This window comes from Epargyreus clarus, unplaced genomic scaffold, assembly GCF_041222505.1.
Source record: "Epargyreus clarus isolate Ecla_fem2 unplaced genomic scaffold, WU_Ecla_fem_2.2 ptg000036l, whole genome shotgun sequence".
In the NCBI taxonomy this organism is placed as follows: Eukaryota; Metazoa; Arthropoda; class Insecta; order Lepidoptera; family Hesperiidae; genus Epargyreus; species Epargyreus clarus.
Window position 1 is genome coordinate 5,446,796 of NW_027332241.1, and position 22,466 is coordinate 5,469,261.

General features: G+C 35.6%; 1 protein-coding gene and 1 long non-coding RNA gene across 3 annotated transcripts in view; one reads left to right on the forward strand and one right to left on the reverse strand.

The window, feature by feature from the left end:
* The window catches only part of LOC140756853 (uncharacterized), a 194,748-nt gene that overhangs the window by 73,329 nt on the left and 98,953 nt on the right, over positions 1-22,466 (reverse strand). The window lies entirely within an intron of this gene.
* Positions 1-22,466, forward strand: part of ACC (acetyl-CoA carboxylase) — a 109,051-nt gene that overhangs the window by 25,183 nt on the left and 61,402 nt on the right. The window contains exons 1-5 of one of the 2 annotated variants that reach the window (XM_073092385.1): positions 9,216-9,455; positions 18,404-18,521; positions 19,558-19,665; positions 20,875-21,015; positions 21,397-21,577. In XM_073092385.1, coding sequence (XP_072948486.1) covers positions 9,259-9,455; positions 18,404-18,521; positions 19,558-19,665; positions 20,875-21,015; positions 21,397-21,577 — 745 coding nt within the window. In that variant the 5' untranslated portion in view covers positions 9,216-9,258. Of the gene's footprint in view, positions 1-9,215; positions 9,456-18,403; positions 18,522-19,557; positions 19,666-20,874; positions 21,016-21,396; positions 21,578-22,466 lie in introns of those variants that run through there. The other variant, XM_073092384.1, reaches the window with a different exon arrangement.

Sequence of the window (22,466 nt, forward strand, 5' to 3'; positions counted from 1 at the left end):
GAATACATCCCGAGGAAACCCGAAGCGCAGTTAGCGTGCTACGCTAAACCAGTAAACCACAAAGTACGAGTAGTATACATAAATCAATGTTTTCTTTCGCGTAATAGGCAAAACCTGTTTACCAGGGCTACATAGTTAACTCGATCTACGTTTAAATTCGAAAATGTTAACGCCTCGGAATTGAAAAAAATATGTAGACGCCGTTTCAAAATTATTTTAAAAATAAGACGTATTATTTTTTTCATTATTTAAATTGAATGGTTTCTTCAAGGGTCAAAATAGTACCCTATTACTAATTGTTTGTCTGCCACAGGCTTCCATCACTTGAACTGTAATAAATAAACACTTGATTTTTAATACTTCTACATTACATAACACTTCTACAGATTATTTAGTACTATAGTTGCTATGCATTAAAAATAAAAAATGAAGGGGACCGTACAAGATACAGGCATTTTTGGTGTTTATCGGTTTAACTATTTAACCATAAGGTTTATTTTTTAAAATAAATGTATTTTTACGTATGCAGCTACTACGCGATATAAAGTTTAATTTTAAAATATAATAATAAGTATTTGGTGATACGGAACACTCCACATGCGAGTTTGACTCACACTTAACCAGTTTTTTTATTCAATTGAAGCTTTCGATCGTACATATATAATGACGGTAATATCACAGTCTATGGGCTTTTGTGATAAATGCCAAATACATATAGTCGGGGAGCCCTAGAGGGAATTTCGGGAGTGTCTCGAGCGCGATTAAGATATGGGATATACCTTAAACCCTGTAGAGTATCCTAAACCATAAATGAGCTTTCTATGTCGGGAAGCTTGCACAATCAAAAAAATCGATCACTGGACATGCTCGAGCGCAATTAATTTTCCTTTTAATATAAGTAAAGTACATAATGCTAGAAAACGGGAAACATCATAATATGCCGATTACCACACGTCGAAGTATCACTTATCAGCATGAATCCCTGGGAAGTAATGAATCACAAACTAAAGGAAAAGGCAAATTTTTAGGAAAATACATTATTCTTCATACATTCTAATACTATTTTTTTAAATCGTTAGAATAAGAAAACTTCCTTGCTGCTCGAAAAATATCATATAACCTTTTCTTCATTGTTCTTCATTGTTCCCAATGACGCTCGAGTTTGTACACATGTAGCATCATGGGCTCCCATACTAATATGGCCAAATATTAATAATTCCTAGCTAACCTCACCTAGCCTAGCGTGATAGACCATAAAACCTTGTGGATCAGTAATGGCGATGAGTTTGTCACCTTGTTGTATAAGGAAAGCGCGAAGGTTTTCCATATCTTAATATATTCAAGATAACCAATGCCATGAAAAGTTAAAAATACTTCAATTAATTGTTTCGAAATGGAAGAAACAAATTGTATTTAGTTCATTAAAATTTTAACCCTTACTAACTAAAAAGTTAAGACTTCCTCCGGTGACCCAAGAGCTTGGAGCTTAGCTCGGGCAACAAATTAGTTTGTCAATTCAGCGAGGTAATGCTGCTAGTATCTTGGGTACACTTCCACGGGGCAGCGATTTGGCTCATTTATTTTATTTATAAATTTTAGTGTTAATTGTATTAGTTTTATTTTTATTTTAAATAGTGTTAAATTGTTTATTGTTTAAATTTATATTGTTGTTAAACTTAATAAATTGGAATACCTTAATAATGTACAGACTAAGTAAAAATATTTTGAGTAACAATTTGTAAGCACCACTGCAGATCTATGCAAAATAAATATTTCATTATTTAATTTCATTGTATTTCCATTTTGAGCATACGTGTAATATTTCACAAATCGTAAGACAATGAAATTAAAATGAGTTATTGACGACCCTCGTGGCGGAGCTGTCACCATACCGGCCTGACGCGCAGGCCCCGGGTTCGATCCCCGGCCACACAGATATCTAAATGATGAATTTAGGTTTCTGTTGCTGGGTCTGGTTGTTTGAGCAATTGTCTCTGCGTGTGTCCATAGCACCCACGATACAGGGAATCCTAGTGTGGGGCTGTGAGTGTAGAAAGTGTTTTTATTTTATTATAAGTCCCACTGTTGGGTACCTATAGGTCTCTTTTGAGGGAAAGGGAACTCTTCTCTACCGCTATTTTAATCGAAGTCCTGTTTCATAGTAATTGGGTCTTGAAACCCAATCTAGACCGAGACGTAATAGACATTAGGTTGCAACGTTAACTACAAATTTAAATTATGTAGCTACAAAATTGGATAGAGACATTGATTACTCCGTAAATTTGCAGTTTCCTTATAAACGAGTATTAACTGTTAGATTTAGATATGATTTAGCAGTGATAGCCTAGTGGTTAAGAAACTCGGCCTCTCGATCGAGGGGTCCGAGGTTCAAATCCCAGGCACGCACCTCTGATTTTTCAAAATTATGTCCGTATTAGAAATTAATTATCACTTGCTCAAACGGTGAAGGAAAACATCGTGAGGAAACCTGCATACCTAAAAGATTTATAAAAAAAAATCTCAAAGGTATGTGAAGTTCACTAATACGCACTTGGCCAGCGCGGTGGACTATGGCCTAATCCTTCTCATTCTAAGAGGAGACCCGTACCCAGCAGTGGGACAGTAATGGGTTGATGATGATGATTAGACAGGATTTCAAGGTGGTAGAATACTTCATGATTCGACTCTGAAAACTTACTTGTATTGAAGGAATAACTCTTGTCCACAGCTTATTCTTTTCCTGTTTAGATCCACTTGGACCTATTGTGTCCTGAATATCAATTTCCTGTCCGTAAATAGAGATACACATGTTTATGGAGGAAAATAACAACTTATTCTAACACATAACATGGGAATGACGGCTTTGTGACGTTTTGATAAAGTTAACCACAAGGGCATCTTCTCGTGGTTTTGAAGTAGGTTTCGAGCATGCAGTCCACCTGATGGTAAGTGGTTACTGCCGCCCATGTATCTGCAATCAACCCTGAGAAGGATTACATATTCCTACCTGAGGTCAACCACAGCTGCTACTCCTGAGGACTAAGCTGGAACGCCTCGGAAAAGTATGTCTCTCTTACCACACCCTTCAAACCAAAACACAGCAGCGCCTAACACTGCTGTTATAACAGAAATAGGTGTGGCGATGGTGCCACAGTCGAATAACCAAAAGTAAAAAGTTTAAACCATCTTCAATAGTTGTTCAACACGGTGGTCTTACATTTAAATATTTTCGAGCACTTCCGTAGTATATTACGGTGCTTAACGACAATATAGTATGTTTATCACGTATGTGACGTTACGTTATAGATGTAGGTATGTAACCGTCTGTTTGGCTAACGACTAAAATATATTGGTTAGTTTTTGTCAATAACTACTTCTACATTTATCAAAATTTTGTAAGTTTTTTCTCTATTGAAGTGAAACTCCTTTTTCAACGTATGAGAGTATGCCGTCACATTTTTCTGTTATGCGTTACAGTGTTGTTATTTTTAGGGTTCCGTACCCAAAAGGTAAAAACGGAACTCTATTACTAAGACTCTGCTGACTGACCGTCAGTCATAGGGCTCTATCTGTGAAACCGTAATAGACAGACACTTGAACGTACACATACTGTGACAGACACTTGATTTTTTTTACAGAGAATGTATAACGGTGGCCGCTATTACGACAAATGTTAAAAATAAAAAAAAAGTTGAATATAAAAAGGGGTCTCCATACAACAAACTCGTATTTTTCGAAGTAACTGTTGAACCCTTATAGGTTGACAGTTCAAATTTTCACATTGTGTGTACTTCAATAGCTGCTATAATAACAAACACTAGAAATAAAAAAAAAAAATTTTGGTGGTACGGAACCCTCCGGGTCCGGGTTCGATTTGCACTTGACCAATTAGCGTGTCTGCGCTGTGTTACGGTACCTATAAATGTTATAAATAATTAATACACATTGTATAGAAGAAAACTAATTGTCGGTCACGTCACGCGTCTGACACGCTCTCTGTCTGTCGATGTAAAGGAAACCTGAGAAATTCAAAATCAACATAAGTAAGCGGGTTTTGCTGTAAATAAACTTAAGTAATAAATTATAGTAATTCCTTATTATATAATATTATCCTCAATAGTAAAGGAAATAAACAGGATACTACGTATACGTTTACGTCATAATAATTGTTATTACGCTAATTATTTATCAAACATTTGTATTAATAAGATGTCCCTTCCTCCTGTATACCCGTTTCTTAGAAAAAGTTGCAAAAATTGATCGCATTGAAGACGTTTTAATTGGCAAAATATGTTACAAACATTGACTACTTAATATAAAATATCATTGGCTACAAACGTAGGCTACAACTACAAATCTATGGCTACAAATTAGAATTTCGAAATGCAGGATTCTGCCCTTGATTTAAAGATTGTACCTATAACAATGATTAGTAAAGATTACTAACTAACTCCTAACGATAAAATGTTTTGAGAATTGAAATAATTGCGTAAAAAAGTTTTCCACGTCTCCGTGCTAAAATGTCGGTAAAATATTTGTACTTAATACTTATTTATTTATTTTGTAAATTACGCAGTATTAGTTATTTATTCGTAATTTTTCTCTAAAAATGTTTTCTATTTGTCAAGATTTAAAAAAAAACTGCCAATAGAGCCGTTTGTGGCTTCATTCAATTTCAAACCGGCGAAGTATCTTTACTTATCAAAGCCTATTAAATAAATATATTTATGGCGATTATGTGATTTGAAATAAAATTAAAGTTAATCGTAATTAATAATAATAATATGATAAATACGTATTGTCTGCTTAATTTTAATTAGGATTAGATATTCGTAATATTCAAATTAAATAAATTGACGATAAGATTATAGAATTTTTATTTTTTATTTAAGCATATTTTTATAATATAGAAGTAGCGGACGAGCATGCAGTGCACCTGATGGTAAGTGGCTTCTGTCGTCCATTGACATCTGTAATCAACCCCAGATAAGAACAGATTCCTACCTGAGGTCGGCCTCAAATGCGCCAATGCGTTTTGAAAAAAATAGTAACCACCATAACTTTAATACCAGAAATAGAAATAAATTAGCAATTCCTAAGCATAGATTATGTAAGGTGGATAGATATTTCATGGGTAACTGTATTCGCTACTACAATAAAATACCCGACCACATTTTGAATCTCACAGAAAAAAAGTTCAAACATGTCGTTAAACTAACGCTATGTAAAAAAGCGTACTATAAAGTAAGTGATTATTTGACTGACAAAACGGCGTGGTCTGAATTAGCTCCAGCTCCACATGTACCATCACGTTAAGTTAACATTGTCAAAAACATTTTTTTTTAAAAGATGTGTGTTATGGAGTTTCTTTCGCCGCTTCTTCTCCATAACGAAACACCTTGTGAAGTGGTGGTAGTTTGACATTCAAAAAGTGCTCTGTAAAGAACCTATTTTGAATAAAAAAAATTGATTTGATTTGATTTGATTTGATTTGCCACTAACCCTGAGGATTAAGCTGGAACAGTAATCCTCATAAAAGTATGTCTCCCTTACCACACCTTTCAAACCAGAACACAGCAGCGCTTAACACTGCTGTTATAACAGAAATAGGTGTGGCGGTGCCGCCTGAGTCGAACCACAGAGAGTTCTATCATCTTTCTTTCGGAGATAACCGTGTACAAAGATTACATGAGATTGGTATTCAAGATAATAATATTGTATAGTAATATTGTTTTAGTATTGTCAAGTTTTCATCATCCTAGTGACAAATGGTCACTTAGTTCTGAAGGTCGTAACTAGGGTAGCCAAGCGTTATAATTTAGGCGGACAAGTCTCATTTATTTAGATAGAAGGAAAGTAATAAATATGTCTACTATCGACAGTAAAATAATCAGTGAAAGTGTAAGAAATGTAAAGAAGAACAGTATTTTATTTAATCAAATTCCCTCCATTTGGTTTGTCATTTATTATGTATCTGGGCCTCTGGGGCGATCTCACATAGGACTTATTATATTTAAGATTATTAAGATGTTCATAGGTGGCGATAAATATTTAATAGTAGAGTAGACTGCAGATATGGTTCTCACTAGCTGACCCGGCAAACTTTGTACCGCCTCAAAATCTATTTATTAAATACTAGCTGACCGGGCAAACTTCGTACCGCCACAAAATTTATTTATCAAATATATTTCATATAAAATATAGCCTATGTTACTCGTGGATAATGTAAGTTTCGAATGGTGATAGAATTTTTAAAATCGGTCCAGTAGTTTTCGAGCCTATTCATTACAACCAAACAAACAAACAAAGTTTTCCTCTTTATAATATTAGTGTAGATTACAGTTCTCGACATTTAAAATTGATAAAGTAATGAAACTATAATAATTCTTTGTACTATAAATAAATAAATAAATATTGTTATTTAACATCCAATGGACTGTATGCTCGTTTGTTACATAAGTATTCTCATAAAGAAGTATTCTCACGATATTCCAGGGTCCTACCACATTCAAAACCCTTGACTAAATATATCCAATTTTTCAGACAAAATGTCCGATTAAACATAATGGAAAATCCGGTCTTCATTCTTATGTGTGGGAACCCTACTTGCAATACTTAGGTCACACAGTAAATAATAAATATTTGCCTTTTAACGTGTATAACGTATGTGCATATCAATATGTGGTTTAGCTGCGAAAACGAATTTAAATCTATTTATGGTCAGCAATGATTATTTTGAAAATTAGCGAGATTGAGAGCTCCTTTATTTACCTGCGGAGGGGAATGTTTTTCGAGCGTATGTATGTTTTTTCTGCGGAGAAAAATACAATTACGTATCATAGGGTCTAGATTGAAGGTGGTTAGAACCCTTTGTGGTTTAACTCCGACGGCACCACCGCCACACCTATTTCTACCTAATAACAGCAGTGTTAGGCGCTGCTGTGTTCCGGTTTAAAGGATGTGGTAAGGGAGACAGACTTTTCCGAGGCGTTCCAACTTAGTCCTTAGGGGTAGCGGCGCATCTGTGGCCGACCGCAGGTAGGAATATCTAATCCTATCTGGGGTTGATTACAGATGTCCATGGGCGGCAGTAGCCACTTACCATCAGGTGGACTGCATGCTCGTCTGCTACTCCTATATTATAAAAATACAAATCGATGCTTGGACCCCGTATGTCGGACTTGGCCTGGTAGCGACCTGCACCGACTAAAACCCACATCTCTCTTTACTACCTTCGTTGCTCCCGTGGGATCACCGCTAAGTATTTCTTCGCGGGGAATGGTCTTGGCTATTTATAAGCTATTTTCACGTACTGCTTGGCTACCAGTTGTTCGTGCTCTATGCTTATGTATGTATGAATGAATGTATGTATGTCTATACTCTCCCATGCTCTACCGTTTACTTCACTGTTGAAGTGGATGATAAGGTGACTGATAAGGTCGATGCTTATAAGAGGCGTTACAATTTAACCCTCTTCTACTTTATGACATCTGTGAGTTGTGACTGTTACATATAAATGGCCTGCTCGTTTGATTTATTGTAAAATTTACAAATATTGATAAATATATTCGTTAAAATTTTCAATTCATTTAGTAATTGTGACTTCTTAGCAACGTTGATTGCTAGTGGTGCCCCTACGCCAGAAAAGTTTGTTGGACTTACAAAATTTTGTAAAAAAAAATGCTGACGTAAAAACTATCCAGACCCCTTCAGCTCCTTGTTTTTTTTTATTCCTGGGGGAAACCTTCAAAAGGTACCTGACGACGTGGGAGCGACGCTGGGTTATGTGGGAATTTTACCGCACTAAAACTCTCCCGGTGGCCGTCCTCAACGCTTGTTGGAGAACTCCGGGATCTCCGTAGGAACACGACCGGAATCCTCCAAGTGCTATGTCCCGATCGGGCTGTGCCCTGGGAGAGCAGTTTTCGCTCCTCCCACACCATCTAGTGTTTACGACGGTATGCGACCACACATACCGCCGTCCTTCCCGGAGCCTTTAGTGGACGGTTCGAGCTCCCACTCTACCCGCCCGCAACCCCGGAAGCCCCTTTTAGTCGCCTCTTACGATAAGCAGGGGATACCGTAGCCCTATTCTAGTCCCGGAACTATAGGGACAAGACCCCTTCAGCTCCTATGTCATCAAAACTAAGCAAAATAATCCCCAGTCTCCTTCTTTGGATTATTACGTAATATTTGAATGACCCCTTTATTTAGAACCATGTTTTCGAGATACTGAGTAATAACTGATAACACTATTTTTGTATTTGTCATCGAGTTTGGGTATTTCTTCTGCTGTTATCATCAGGGTATGTTATCGCAGGTGACTAGCTTTCGTACAGTTGAATCATTGATAAGCCTAAATCCGTCATAATGTTTTGTTATCAATTTTATCATGTGTGGCTTAGGACTTATTTGCATGTTTTTACCCAACCCTGGAGGGTACTGTTTTTCGCGCGTATATGTCTCTTTATGAGGATTAACATATGAGGTGTCGTTGGATTCGTCTATTGTGGTAGTGACTATATCTTTAGCAATCCATTTGGTAAAAATATAGTCAGCAAACAAATCATAAAATTTGTTTTTATAAAAAATGCTAGTTATACGACTCTTTATTATACTGAAAACTACCTAAACTTTATAAGACTCGATCATAGATTTTAGTTGTTCGGTTTTGTATTATTTTATTAGTTCCCATAAAAACTTCGGGATAAAAGTTTATAAAACAATAATTTTTATAATTGCAATGTTGTGTTAATTTAATACTACAAATCAATTTATTAACTACTTTTCCAGTTTTGCAGACGCAAATATACAGAAGTTGTTTTTTTTATGAGTTCTTCTTAGGACATTTTAAAAATGCATTGCGCAAAAATTGTATTGCGTTAGCCTGAATTTTATTTTTTAGTTTATCGGTAAATTTCACGTATTTCTGTACAATCTCAGTAAACACATTCCAACTAAAACCAAACGTTATACTTAACAATAGACAAGTAACGTCATAGAGACTAGAGTAATTATATTTTTTCTCTATTCAAAGTGCAAATTCCATCAAAACGATGAACTAGTGAAGTGACAATGTTATAACGGATCCGTCAATAACGATGAACTGACAGTGATACGAATAATCGTTCTAAAATTGAATGAAGTGATACAAATATAACAGTAACGGTTTTTAAATAACGAAACGTGAAAAACTAGTGAAGTGAGTGATCTTATTTTCGAGACATCACGATCGCGTTTATCCGAGAGTGGTTCAACATGATGAAGAGACGTACCTCCAAGCGTTTTGTGATAGGCGACGCGGAGGCGGAGACGTATGGAGAGGAGACAGAGGTGTTGCCTGCGAGTATCGGGCAGACATTCCAAATGACGGTGGAAGCAGAGGTCGCTGGGGAGCCCGAGCGTCCCCCCGAACAGGATAAGCGTCTCCTCAAGCTCCCCACTGGGACGCTACAGTGAGTTACTAAATTCATCATATTCTTTATTCAGGATACGAAAGTGCTGTTTGCTTGTTTTTGACAAGGTTTTTAAATAATCCTTCGGGTGGAGGAAGTTGGGGAGTCTAAACGTATCTTCAAATAGGAAAAACCCGTTACTCCCTATGTCACTAGAGTGAGTTAAAGACTACATTACAAAAGGATTAAGTCATTATCTCTAGGCTTATATCTATGTATATGTTATAAAACTCTGTTTATGCGACGAAATGATTTGGTCATTATCTCTATCCTTATATCTTTGTTGTAAAACGACGTCTCTGTTTATGCGTTTGAGTTCCGTTTCTTCCTTTACATGACAAAAACAAAATGTCTTTCAACATCAAAAAGAGTTAGTTTGTGAGTTGTAAGTAGAGAATTGCTGGCGTGATTTGTATCATTTCTTATGGTATGAAAAAAATCGTATTTTGATCAATTTTCAGTATATCTAGTTATAATAATATGTAAAATAACATAGCCCGTAATAATTTTAGTTCATGCTGCGAGAAAAATCGGGATAGAGGGAATGTATAGTAGTATCGTATTAGGTCCTATTCAACTGAAACGGTAGAAGGAAAATAATTAGCAATAATTTAAAGATTTTAAAGATTTAAAGATTTTATTGAAACAGTAAAAATTTTCACAATTTGTACATTCGTAAACAACTGCAATAGTAAGAACTGTGTCGCAGCCGATTACGCCCCCTCTGAACAGGAAGGAAGTTTGTTCCAAAATCTATACAATACGGATAATTGTATCTCCATGGATGTAGAGTCGCGGAAAAAATACTCATACTATCATATGACATTTTAAGTCTGGCATATATTGCGCGACTTGTTTAAATTATACGTAGTAGAACAAACGATGCGCGAAAATTTTAATTTAACTGACATGCGCATAACAATCGCGCGCTGTTAGCGCATTGTGTTGATATGTATGTAAGTGTGTATGAGATTTGTAAAAACACCGTGAAAATGATACCGGTTTTCGTTAGAATTGTGTTATCCAATTTAAAATATTATCATATAATATGTAGTTTATGGGGATTCTTTATTATATATGTTTGTATGTATTTTATGGAGATTTTTTATTATATATTTTTTGTAAATAGGTATTTAAATATATATGAAACTCCAATTAGAAGTCCAATAACTGGAAGATTATTACAACGGTTAAATTTATGTAAACGACGAAGAGCATGACCTTCTTAAAATCTTATAAAAAACCATATGATTTTTCGAGTATGAGCACGTACAAAGAACGTGCTACTAATACACTCAATAAGAACGCTGCGTGAATGACTGACTAAATGAAATAATTATTCGTCATCATCATCATCAACCCATTACTGTCCCACTGCTGGGCACGGGTCTCCTTTCATAATGAGAAGGATGAGGCCATAGTTCACCGCGCTGGCCAAGTGCGTATTAGTAGACTTCACATACCTTTGAGACTTTTTTATTTTATTTATCTCTAAGGTATGCAGGTTTCCTCACGTGATTTCATTTCTAATTTCTAATACGCACATAATTTCGATCGAAATAATTATTGCGATTAATTAATACTACTATCAAAGTTAGTGCTTGCCGATACAAGTACTCTTATACACGATAAGAAAGGGGCTACAAATAAATATATGTATGGTCATATTCATAGACTTAACAAAATGTACTTTGTAGTAAGTCGCCACTTCAATAGAATCTCGAGTAACCTGACTAATTATTGTCGTTAGGCATTTGGATAACCGAATGTAAGAACAGCCGGTTTTATGGACATGTAGCACATACTGTTGTGTTTAATTAAAATAACAATTGTGTATCAACGAAAATCAAAGTTTATTATGGAATTATTAAAAGATACATTTTCCAACATACGATGTATTTTTGCACATGCATATTTCTTAGATTTTATACATACATAATCGGCTGCTGTTGGTAGTAAGGATAATGGCTAATCCGGATAACCGAGAATCGAGTTTCTGTATCTAAAATTTGAGATACATCGAACTATTTGATTGAGTTAACATCAGATCACAGATGCGTCGCTAAGAATAGTAGAGTTATTTAGAGACCGAATGCCAGATCTGAAACGTACTTATATGTACTTTGATAACCATTGATATGTGAAAATATACTTTCAATTGTCCAGCCCTTTCTAGAAGATGGCGCGATAAGTTTAATTACATTTTAATAGAGTAAGATAATGTTAATTGGTATTTATTATCGATTGATATTGATATCTTTTTGATAATCTTTTTTGGCACTAAGCCAACACACTATTCAGTACTTACATTGTTAGTATGAGTCATAATAGTCCATAATTAGTGTGTAGTTTGTAAATAATTCGACTAGAGTATCATATACGGTGTAAAAATAGCAATGAATTGCGAATAAATGGTGATAAATTAAAATAATGTGATATTAATGAAATGTCTTCATTATTACTGTCATTATGAAGCGTGAACCTAAGAAGGTAATAAATAGTGTTTTTACATAGATTTTTTTGAGTTTTCAGACTTAGACATAGAGTCTTTGCAAAATGCGCCTTAAAGCACCAAATTGCATTGGATTTCTTTCTGGTGTGGGAAGAGACCTGGTGTTGCCATAATAATGGCATTTTACTGGATAATTCTATGTTTTATATGTGTTCTAAATTTAACAGGTCTGGTCTGGACTCCCAAGGTGACAAATGGTACGAATAACGCATAGTTATGACCAAGCTTATGGCATATGATCACGTAGAATTGATTATTTATTTTATTTCAAACTTAAACGTTCTAATTTGTGATATAATTTGCTGACAAAACGCTCTTATGATTTGTAAATTGAAGTAAATGATGAGGGTAATAATAGATATTATGATTGAAAACAAAGTAGTATTGTGGCGCCCTCTAATTAATTTTAATGCTTTCTTTATTTTTTCTTAAAAAGATATAAAACAAGCTTAATGACAAAAAAATCCCTGAATTATACATGTATTTGTATGAGTGCCTTTGAATATCATGGTAGATAAAAATGTTACAATTTTTTTATGTAATGTCCAGTTTTGCACTAGTTAAAAACGCAATGGCTTCTTTAGACGCATATAAAATCGTACAAGACCGAACGTCACATTAGATACTGCTTTATATTGAAGGCAATTGGCATGACAATCTGTGCGTTACTTGCAATTCATCTTAGATTCTGCTTTGAACACTTTTGTGCGTAAACTTGTAGTTCATGCATATTATTCAAAGTGACAGAATTTGGTGTGCTTTAAAAACTACAACATATTTTGCTACAAAAACTTCTTTTGCCCTAAATTGCGCTAATTTATAGTGAGAATGGGAGGCATGGCTGGCTTTTCCGAGTCTTATTTTTGAGAAATCCAAAACATGTATTAAAAATATTAATACTCAAATATTTTAAATGTTCATTAAAATATTTATTTCTATTTCTAAATTGTCTAAGATACATTTTTAAATGAAAAAATACACATTTATAAATGTTCACATACAATATTATTCAGTTATATTTTTATAATACTACACACTTTATATAATTTTAGACTAAATCGAGCAAATGTACTTGAATTTTCCAAGATAGACACTATTCAGTATACACTAATAATTAAGAATCTCATTAATTCCAATACTAATTACATAGAACAGGATAAATAAATGGAAATAGATAATTAAGTCATTTAATGCGTCTCCTATTTAATATTTACGCGTTGACCTCTCTTACGTCATAAATCGTCATTATAATATCGATATCACGACCTCTGCCCATCCCTAGTAAACAGCCCGGGAAAACAAAATTTTCTTATGCAATTGCATTAGGGTTCTGCCACACGATGCTAACTAGCGGCTAGCATGCTATTTGGTCTAAATATAGCAGGGGTAGTTAATCTGTCGATCGCAATGATCCCGTTATCAATATTCAATCTATCCAATAATCTACTAAAGATCGACTTTTGATAATTTCTTCATCATACACATTGATTTTCGATCTTTAGTAGGCTAAAGGATAGATTGATTATTAATAACGTCCGTAAATATAGCAGGGTTGATTGACCTGTCTATCGTGATTGGCGCGTCGATTTAAGTGATAAGTCTTGTTGATCGTGACGAGGCAAATAAAAAATCGGAAACTTTTTTTCGTCTTCAATTATATTACAGATTTTAAAATTGTATTTTTTTCGTAATTTCCATGGTGGACAGCGAATTAAGAGTCTAATACAATTCGCAACTACTGAAATATAACACTTATATTCAAAGATTTTTTTCTTTACACAAGCTTTTTAGTGCAAGTACGCGAATTAGCAAATGATAGCAAATATTTGTACAATTACCACAACACTTATTACTATTTCGAGGTCTATGGAATCTTTTGAGCACTTGTTAGTTTGTGACTATAGCGGTGGTCAGCCTTAAGGCGGTCATTTCTATTTTTATTTATTTAACTGTACTATATTCTCAATTCCCCATTTTCATGATCATAATATAATATTAGGTGCACTAAAAAAGTTATTATTATTTCCTTTCCAGACAACCAAAGAAGTATAAATTCATTAAACCAACAATTAAAAGATAATGTTAATAAATACACAGTTAAACCATTTTTTAATCATTTATTTTTTATAAATTGAAACATTTAGTTAATTATAAATTTAAAACTTACTATACTGGCATATATCTATCAGGAAAAAGACGGATTCAAATCAAATATTTTTTGCAACATATATACATTATGTATATAATCTATTATTAGTATTCATACATTATTTTTATAAGTATTTCACCACAACGCTAACTAGCGTTAAAAATGCTAAGTGCAATAAACCATGTGTGTACGCAGCTTTACAACAAAACAACTGTTTGTAGGCCATCCTTGTCACACGCCGCCTAATCAACCAGTTAGAGCGAGATAGCACGATCGTATGATCCGTCATCCGTCATATAATTGGATCTTTAAACGTCAAACGACGAAAACAAACTTGAGTTAGTTTCGGCGAAGAAATGTTCGATTTTCTTTATATTTGTAAAATATATACAGTATTATTCGTGTGTTCTTAGTTCGTAGTATAATTTATTGAATACAGTGTGAATTATGTATTCGTCTATGAACGGGTTGTATTCTGAAGGGCCTTACAGGTTAGAATACCATATTACTTTTAATTTTTCGCGTATTTTTTTACGATATTTCGACGAATTTATTTATTTTTTTCCGACGAATTTATTTTCGAACACTTTTATACACTAAATTGATTATTATTTGTAATTTCGAACGTTGTTCGATTCGAAAATCAAATGTTAGAAGTTGTTTATCATGCGTTAGAGATTTCTCCTAATTTCTCTTTTACTTTGCGAATTTTGTTAGTCATATTTGTAATCATGTAGTTTTCTACTCTGACTTATTCGTTAGTCAATTTTTTGCGAAAAAAAAATAGTATTTGCTTACTTAAATAGTTAATAAAACTTTATATTAAGTTCTTGTAACTATTTTTATTTTTAACTTATAGCAGTAGGTGTGTTAAGGATTTTAAGTAGTACATAAGGCATTCCAACTTAGTCTTTGGAAGTATCAGATAATTCACAAGAAACTTATATCAAACTTACAAAAAATACATTTATTAAGTGTTTAATTTGTCTAGATAAAATGTAATCCTTATAACAGCCTATTTTAACTTAGCCTAGTTTATTTCTAACTAGCTGACCCGACAAACTTTGTACCGCCTCAAAATCTATTTATCAAATATATTTCATATAAAATATAGCCTATGTTACTCGTGGATAACGTTTCAAATGGTGAAAGAATTTTTAAAATCGGTCCAGTAGTTTTTGAGTCTATTCATTACAATCAAACAAAACAAACAAAGTTTTCCTCTTTATAATATTACTATAGATAACTTATTTTGTGTCATGATTTGAAAGCTGTGGTAATGAGACACTTACATATAACTTAGTATTACCATACATACGAGGCGATCGTAGTCCTTATATGGCAACAGGCCGGCTTGATCGGCTTCAGGTAGAACCTGCTCTATATGGAGTTGTACAGATGTCCATACGACAGTGTTACCATCAGGTGGACTGCATGCTCATTTATTTATTATTATGTTACACCAGCAAAGTATACACCAACAATCGGTAAAGGTACACAGAAGGAAAGACACAGGTACAGGTGCTACCTCGCTTTACTGCTACTTTGCACGCCAAATATGGCAAATGTGAGAAACTCTCTAACTCTGTACAACCTACTAACCACATTTATGCAAATAAATAATTATGACTTATGACTTATGACTTATGACTTACCTCAATTATAAGTGCAAACTACAATGCAAATAATAGAATAACATAAAATAGTATACAAATTGAAATGGAAAGAATTGAATAAAATATTGAAATATAAATTAATGAAATATTTGTAACACTCATTGCAACACCATGGCATAGGGGTTTTTAAATGGGAAAAGTTCTTCGAAGCAGTCAATTCTAATACGGATGTTGTCCTCATAGTGGATAAAACTTTACATCGTGGCCTATCTATCTTATTGTTAGGATTTTAAATTAAAAATATGTGTTATACTGATAATACATAGATAAATATACTAAAAATGTCTAGTAAAACGATATATATAATGATTATAAATATAATAATTTTTGTAAATATAGTATATAATAATTATATTTCACATACTTAATATTGTGCTTTTACATATTTTTTGTCCGTATTACATGTTAACTCTATGATATTATTTTTTAAAACCACCTACTTGAGTTTTGATTTATTATTATTGCAACAAAGTTTTATAAATCTACATTGCATTATTCATAAAAAAAAACATATTTACAATACCAATATTATAACTATATTTATGTACATATATACAAAAAAAGGGGAATAAAAGCAAAATCACTATAAATAAAATAAACCATCTAAAATAGCTGTGTGAGGCATGGTTCCCAAAACGCTGGCGGAATTCCCTTGCTGCACTGCTAGGCTCAATCTTTGGATGAAGTAGCCGCCAGCTCTTTGGTCACCAGAAGCGAGGACAAGTCTGGTCGACATATCTGACATGAATTTCTTCATGTCACCATGGACCCATGTCTCCACTGCAAGCGCCGCAAACAAATAATTATCCAGTATATTACTATATTTGCGGCGCTTTAGTATCTGGGCATGGTCGGCTGCAGCCCCAGCGCTCACAGAGGTATTATCAACGTGAGATGGGGCTAGAGTGTATATTTATTACTTTTGTGAAATTAAAATAGCTAAAAAAGCATGCAGTCTACCTTATGGTTAATGGTAATGGTATAGATAGCTGTAATCAACCCCAGATAGAATTAGAGGACTATCTGAGGTCGGCCACAGCATTACTACTCTTAATAAGTATGTCCCTTACCACACTTCAAACCAGAACAATGGAGCACTGCACTGCGGTTATAAGTCAGAAATAGGCAGATCCATTACAAAGAACAAACTTTAATGTATGATATCTACATAAAAATATTAATCATGCATAATATCAATTATAATTATTTGTCATAATTATTAATAATTTCGCTGGTTAATTATTATATTTTCGTCTTAACACTTTTTATAAAAAAATACACTGATATAAAAATATTATATAAAGATTTATTACAAGGACAAAAAAGTTTGCTATTTACATAGAAATATATGTTGTAAGAAATAGTTATATTAATAAATATATTATTATGATCATTGTTATTATTTTATAATAGAAATACAAATGTAGATTTTTATTTTTATACTAAAATGAAATACTACATACTAAATACTAGCTGACACGGCAAACATTGTGTTGCCATATAAATAAAAAAGTTAAGGGTGAACAACCGATATCACTTAGGGGTATGAAAAATAGATAGTAGCCGATTCTCAGACCTACTGAATATGCGTATAAAATTTGGTGAAAATCGGAAAAGCCATTTCGGAGGAGTATGGTAACTAACATTGTGACATGAGAATTTTATATATAAGATTAATACATAATGTATACTTCTTATTATTATGAAAAATCTTGTATACCAACTGCCTCATAGCACTATTATCTTAAAATTACTTCGAAGGTGGCAGAATCTTTTGTAGTTGAACATCGGAGGCACTATCGCTACACCTATATCTGCCTAATAACGGCAGTGTTAAGCGCTGCTGTTCTGGTTTGAAGGGTGTGGTAAGGCAGACTTGTCTGTTCCAACTTAGATCTCAGGGGTAGCGGCTTATCTATGATCAACCTCAAGCAGCCACTTACCATCAGGCGGACTGTATGCTCATTTGTTAGTTTTTGTTATAAAAAAATACACCATATCTATGGTGTATTTTTCACCATATATATATTTAAGGTGGTAGAACCCTTTGTGGTTCGTCTCCGGCGGCACCACCGCCACACCTATTTCTACCTAATAACAGCAGTGTTAGGCGCTGCTGTGTTCCGGTTTGAAGGGTGTGGTAAGGGAGACAGACTTTTCCGAGGCGTTCCAGCTTAGTCCTCAGGGGTAGCGGCGCATCTGTGGCCGACCTCAGGTAGGAATATCTAATCCTATCTGGGGTTGATTACAGATGTCCATGGGCGGCAGTAGCCACTTACCATCAGGTGGACTGCATGCTCGTCTGCTACTCTTATATTATAAAAAAAAAAAATCTCAAAAATAATGTATGTGTATGATATTGTCTAACTTGCAATTTTGGCGGATATTCTATAATTTAAAGTCCTATATTATTAAAAATATACGCTATATCTTGAAAAAAATGTATGGGTATAATATTGCCAAATTGAAATATAAATCTTATGGTTTTATCTTAACACTGATATTCTACAATTTAACTAACACATGTCTTATCTATACAGTTTAGTTTCTTCGAAAAAAAAAACTTTTTGATTTTCATTGAAAAAAATTTACACATTTGTTTTTCTTCCAGGCCATCTATGTCCCAGGGTACCGTGATCCACAGCCACCGTTTCCAAGAGAAGGACTTCACTGTCGCCACTCCTGAGGAGTTTGTGCGCCGCTTCCAAGGGACCAAGGCTATTAATAAGGTACATACATACAATATATGGAAGTATCAATATCAACATTACGAAGTTGGCAAAGCCTTTTGTGGTTCAAAATCGAATTAACAATACTGAAGGAGAAACCTTTGTGGTTAGACTTCAAAGGCAAATTCGCATTTAAAATATTAGTTAGGATGACATATTATAGTCCGCGCCAAACTTCTAGTCCGCTCTGAAGTAGTTGCGCGCAGGTTTAGTTAGCATGCACTCCGTAACGTAAGGGCACACTAACGCAGCTATGTACCCGCGGGCTAGAGCGGGCAGCGGAGGGTGCCGGGGGGTCCCGCGCTGTCTTCGTCCCGCTAATATCTCGCTAATAATTCGGAGCGGACTAGAAGTTCGGCGCGGACCATACTATCCTACACAAACTGAACTGATCTCAGAATGACTTTAATCATATATAATCACATATGCTATGTGTGTGTAGACTTCACACTTTGAAAAAATTATGTAGAGGACTCTAATTTATAGGTTTGCTCATGATATTTTCCTTAGCAATTATATGATGTGGTAATTATTTCTAGTAAATATAATTCTATGAAGTCAGTGGTGCGTTTGCTAATGTATAGGTCGCCGACATTGTTATTACTACTTGAATGTACCTATTTCTACTATGTATGGTCATGATCATCATCATCATCATCAACCCATTACTGTCCCACTGCTGGGCACGGGTCTCCTCTCAGAATGAGACAGATTAGGCCTACGCGCTGGCCAAGTGGCCAATTGGTAGCCTTCACATACCTTGGATTTTTTTTTATAAATCTCTCAGGTATGCAGGTTTCCACACGATTTTTTCCTTCGCCATCTAAGCAAGTGATAATTTATTTCTAATACGTACATAAATTTTAAATCAGAGGTGATTGAGGGATTTGAACCTCGGACCCCCCGATCGAGAGGCCAAGTTTCTTTACCACTAGGCTATCACTGCTTCTGAAGCTATGTCTTTCATAATGTATTTCTGTAAATATTAGTACTACGTTAAATATTAACTACTAAAATACCAATTTTCTATTCACAGGTGTTGATAGCCAACAACGGTATCGGCGCTGTGAAATGCATGAGATCAATACGAAGATGGTCGTACGAGATGTTCAAGACCGAGAGGGCGGTGCGGTTCGTCGTTATGGTGAGTTATAGTCAAAAATTTGGCGCTTACAGGCATAATTTAGGTGCTCATAGGTATGTTTTTGGTGAACACAGGCACACCTTAGACTTTTGTAACCACAAGTTAGGTGTTTAGTGTACGAGCTCGTATATGGCCACGATCTAGGCGTTTATATGCACAATGTAGGCGATTACAGGCACAACCTAGTGTTTTATAGGCGAAAATATGGGAAACTAGTAGAGGAAAGTGTGTTGATCGCCAACAACGGTATCGGAGCTGTGAAATGCATAAGATCAATAAGAAGATGGTCGTACGAGATGTTCAAGACCGAGAGGGCGGTGCGATTCGTTGTTATGGTGAGTTATAGACGGAGCTTAGGTGAAAATTAGGCGTTTAGAGACAAATTAGACGCTTATAGGCACTCTTTAGGTGAACACAGGCATAACTTAGACGTTTGTAGCCACAATTTTGGTGTTTAGTGTTTATAGGCACAATAAGGCGCTTAAAGACATTACTTAGTTACTAATAAGCACAACTTAGGCGTTTAAAACAAATATATGGGAAAACTTTAAGAGGAAATTTAAGGAGAGCGGTGAGCTTCGTCGTTATGACTTATGGTGACTTGTTATAGGTTGTAGCGATATAGGCGCAGTTCAGACATTGTATAGGCAAAAAATAGGCGTATATACATGATTTAGGTTAGGTTAGCTTCGTCGTTATGACTTATGGTGACTTGTTATAGGTTGTAGCGATATAGGCGCAGTTCAGACATTGTATAGGCAAAAATTAGGCGTATATACATAACTTAGGTACTATTGAAGTTTTACTGCTTATTAATTGTTGTTTTGGTGAGTCAATGTAGCGGGTATTGCATGAGATAGAGATCTAAAGGCGCATCTTGGCGCTTTGCTTGGCTTTTTCTATTTGTTTAAATGTTCATTTATACTCGATTAGTAAGTACTGTGTATAATTATGCTACAGACTACCGGTTGGTAACGTTCTTTGAAAAAGGGGTCGCAAATCGCAATATAGTAAATTTTTCGGCGAAAAAAAAACACGAATTTTAAGTCCGCGGGCCGCAATGATAGGTTCTAAGAAGATCCGTGGCCCGCAGACCGCGTGTTGCGGACCCATGTTTATACTATACGTTGTTTGTCAATCAGTCAATAGTTTACTACTGGTTTCAGAAAGAAATACGAAATACATGTACAATCTTTGCAATTTCCACAGGTAACACCGGAAGATTTGAAAGCGAACGCGGAGTACATAAAGCTCGCGGACCATTATGTGCCAGTGCCAGGCGGGTCCAACAACAACAACTATGCCAACGTCGAGTTGATAGTGGACATTGCTGTGCGGCAACAAGTACAGGTATGGAAATGATGGTTTTATATAGAAGTAGCAGACGAGCATGCAGTCCACCTGATGGTAAGCTACAGCTGCCCATGCACAATTGTAACCAAGACCAGATAGGATTATAACCCGCGTGACGCAGCGGTCACCATATGGGTCTGACGCGCAGTGGGTCCCGGGTTCTATCCCCGGCAAGACAGAAATCTAACTCAGCGGAGGGTGCCGGGACCCCCGGTACCCTCCGCTGCCCGCTCTTGCCCACGGATACATAGCTGCGCTAGTGTGCCCACACGTTACGGAGTATATGCTAATTAAACCTGCGCGCAACAACTTCAGAGCGGACTAGAAGTTTGTGCGCGGACTATACCAAGCTCATACTAATTTTATTTTCCTCTCCAGGCGGTATGGGCAGGCTGGGGCCACGCGTCCGAGAACCCGAAGCTACCGGAGATGTTGCACCGCGCCGGTGTGGTCTTCATCGGACCACCGGAGAAGGCGATGTGGGCGCTCGGAGACAAGATCGCGTCGTCGATAGTCGCGCAGACCGCGGATATACCCACGCTGCCGTGGAGTGGGAGCGGTGAGTTTTGTGAAGATAGTATTTGTTGTAGTAGATCGTAGTACTAGCTAGATAGTAGTAGTAAGGCTAGCTGTAGTAGTAGCCTTAGATATAGCAGTAGCATTAGTTATGGGAGTAACTGGCTGTAGTAGTCGCAATAGAAGTAGCAATAAAAATAGCGGTGAGTAATATAGTGGGAATTGTTGCAGTAGTGGCTATAGGAGTGGGAGTAGTAGTAGCAATAGATATAACTAGTACTACTAGTTATAGGAATAGCAGTAGCAGTAGTAGTAGTAATAGCAATAGCAGAAGGAATAGTAGCTATAGTAGTAGGACTAGCTATAGCAGTAGTAGTAGTAGTAGCTATAGTAGAGAATGAAATATCTACAGCTGTAGTAGTAATAGCAGTCGAAATAGCAGTGGCAATAGTGGTAGCTATAGTACTTGCGGTAGAAGGCGATGTGGACGCTGGGAGACAAGATCGCATCGTCGATAGTCGCACAGACCGCGGATATACCCACGTTGCCTTGGAGTGGGAGCGGTGAATAATAGGAATTGTTGCAGTAGCTATAGCTGTAGCTGTATTAGTAGCTATAGCAGTACGAATAGCGACTGAAATAGCGGTATATAGCGTTAGTAGCTTTAGTAGTTGCAATAGAAGGCGATGTGAACGCTGGGAGACAAGATCGCGTCGTCCATAGTCGCACAGACCGCGGATATACCCACGTTGTCATGGAGTGGGAGCGGTGAGTTCGTTGGGGAGATGTAGTAGTAGAAGAAGGAATAGTTGTAGTAAAAGCTATAGCAGTATAACTCGTTATAGGTGTATCAGTACTAGTAGCAGTTGCTACAGCAGTAGGAATAGTAATAGCTGTAGTAGTAGTAAAAGCAGTAGAATTAGCAGTAGTTA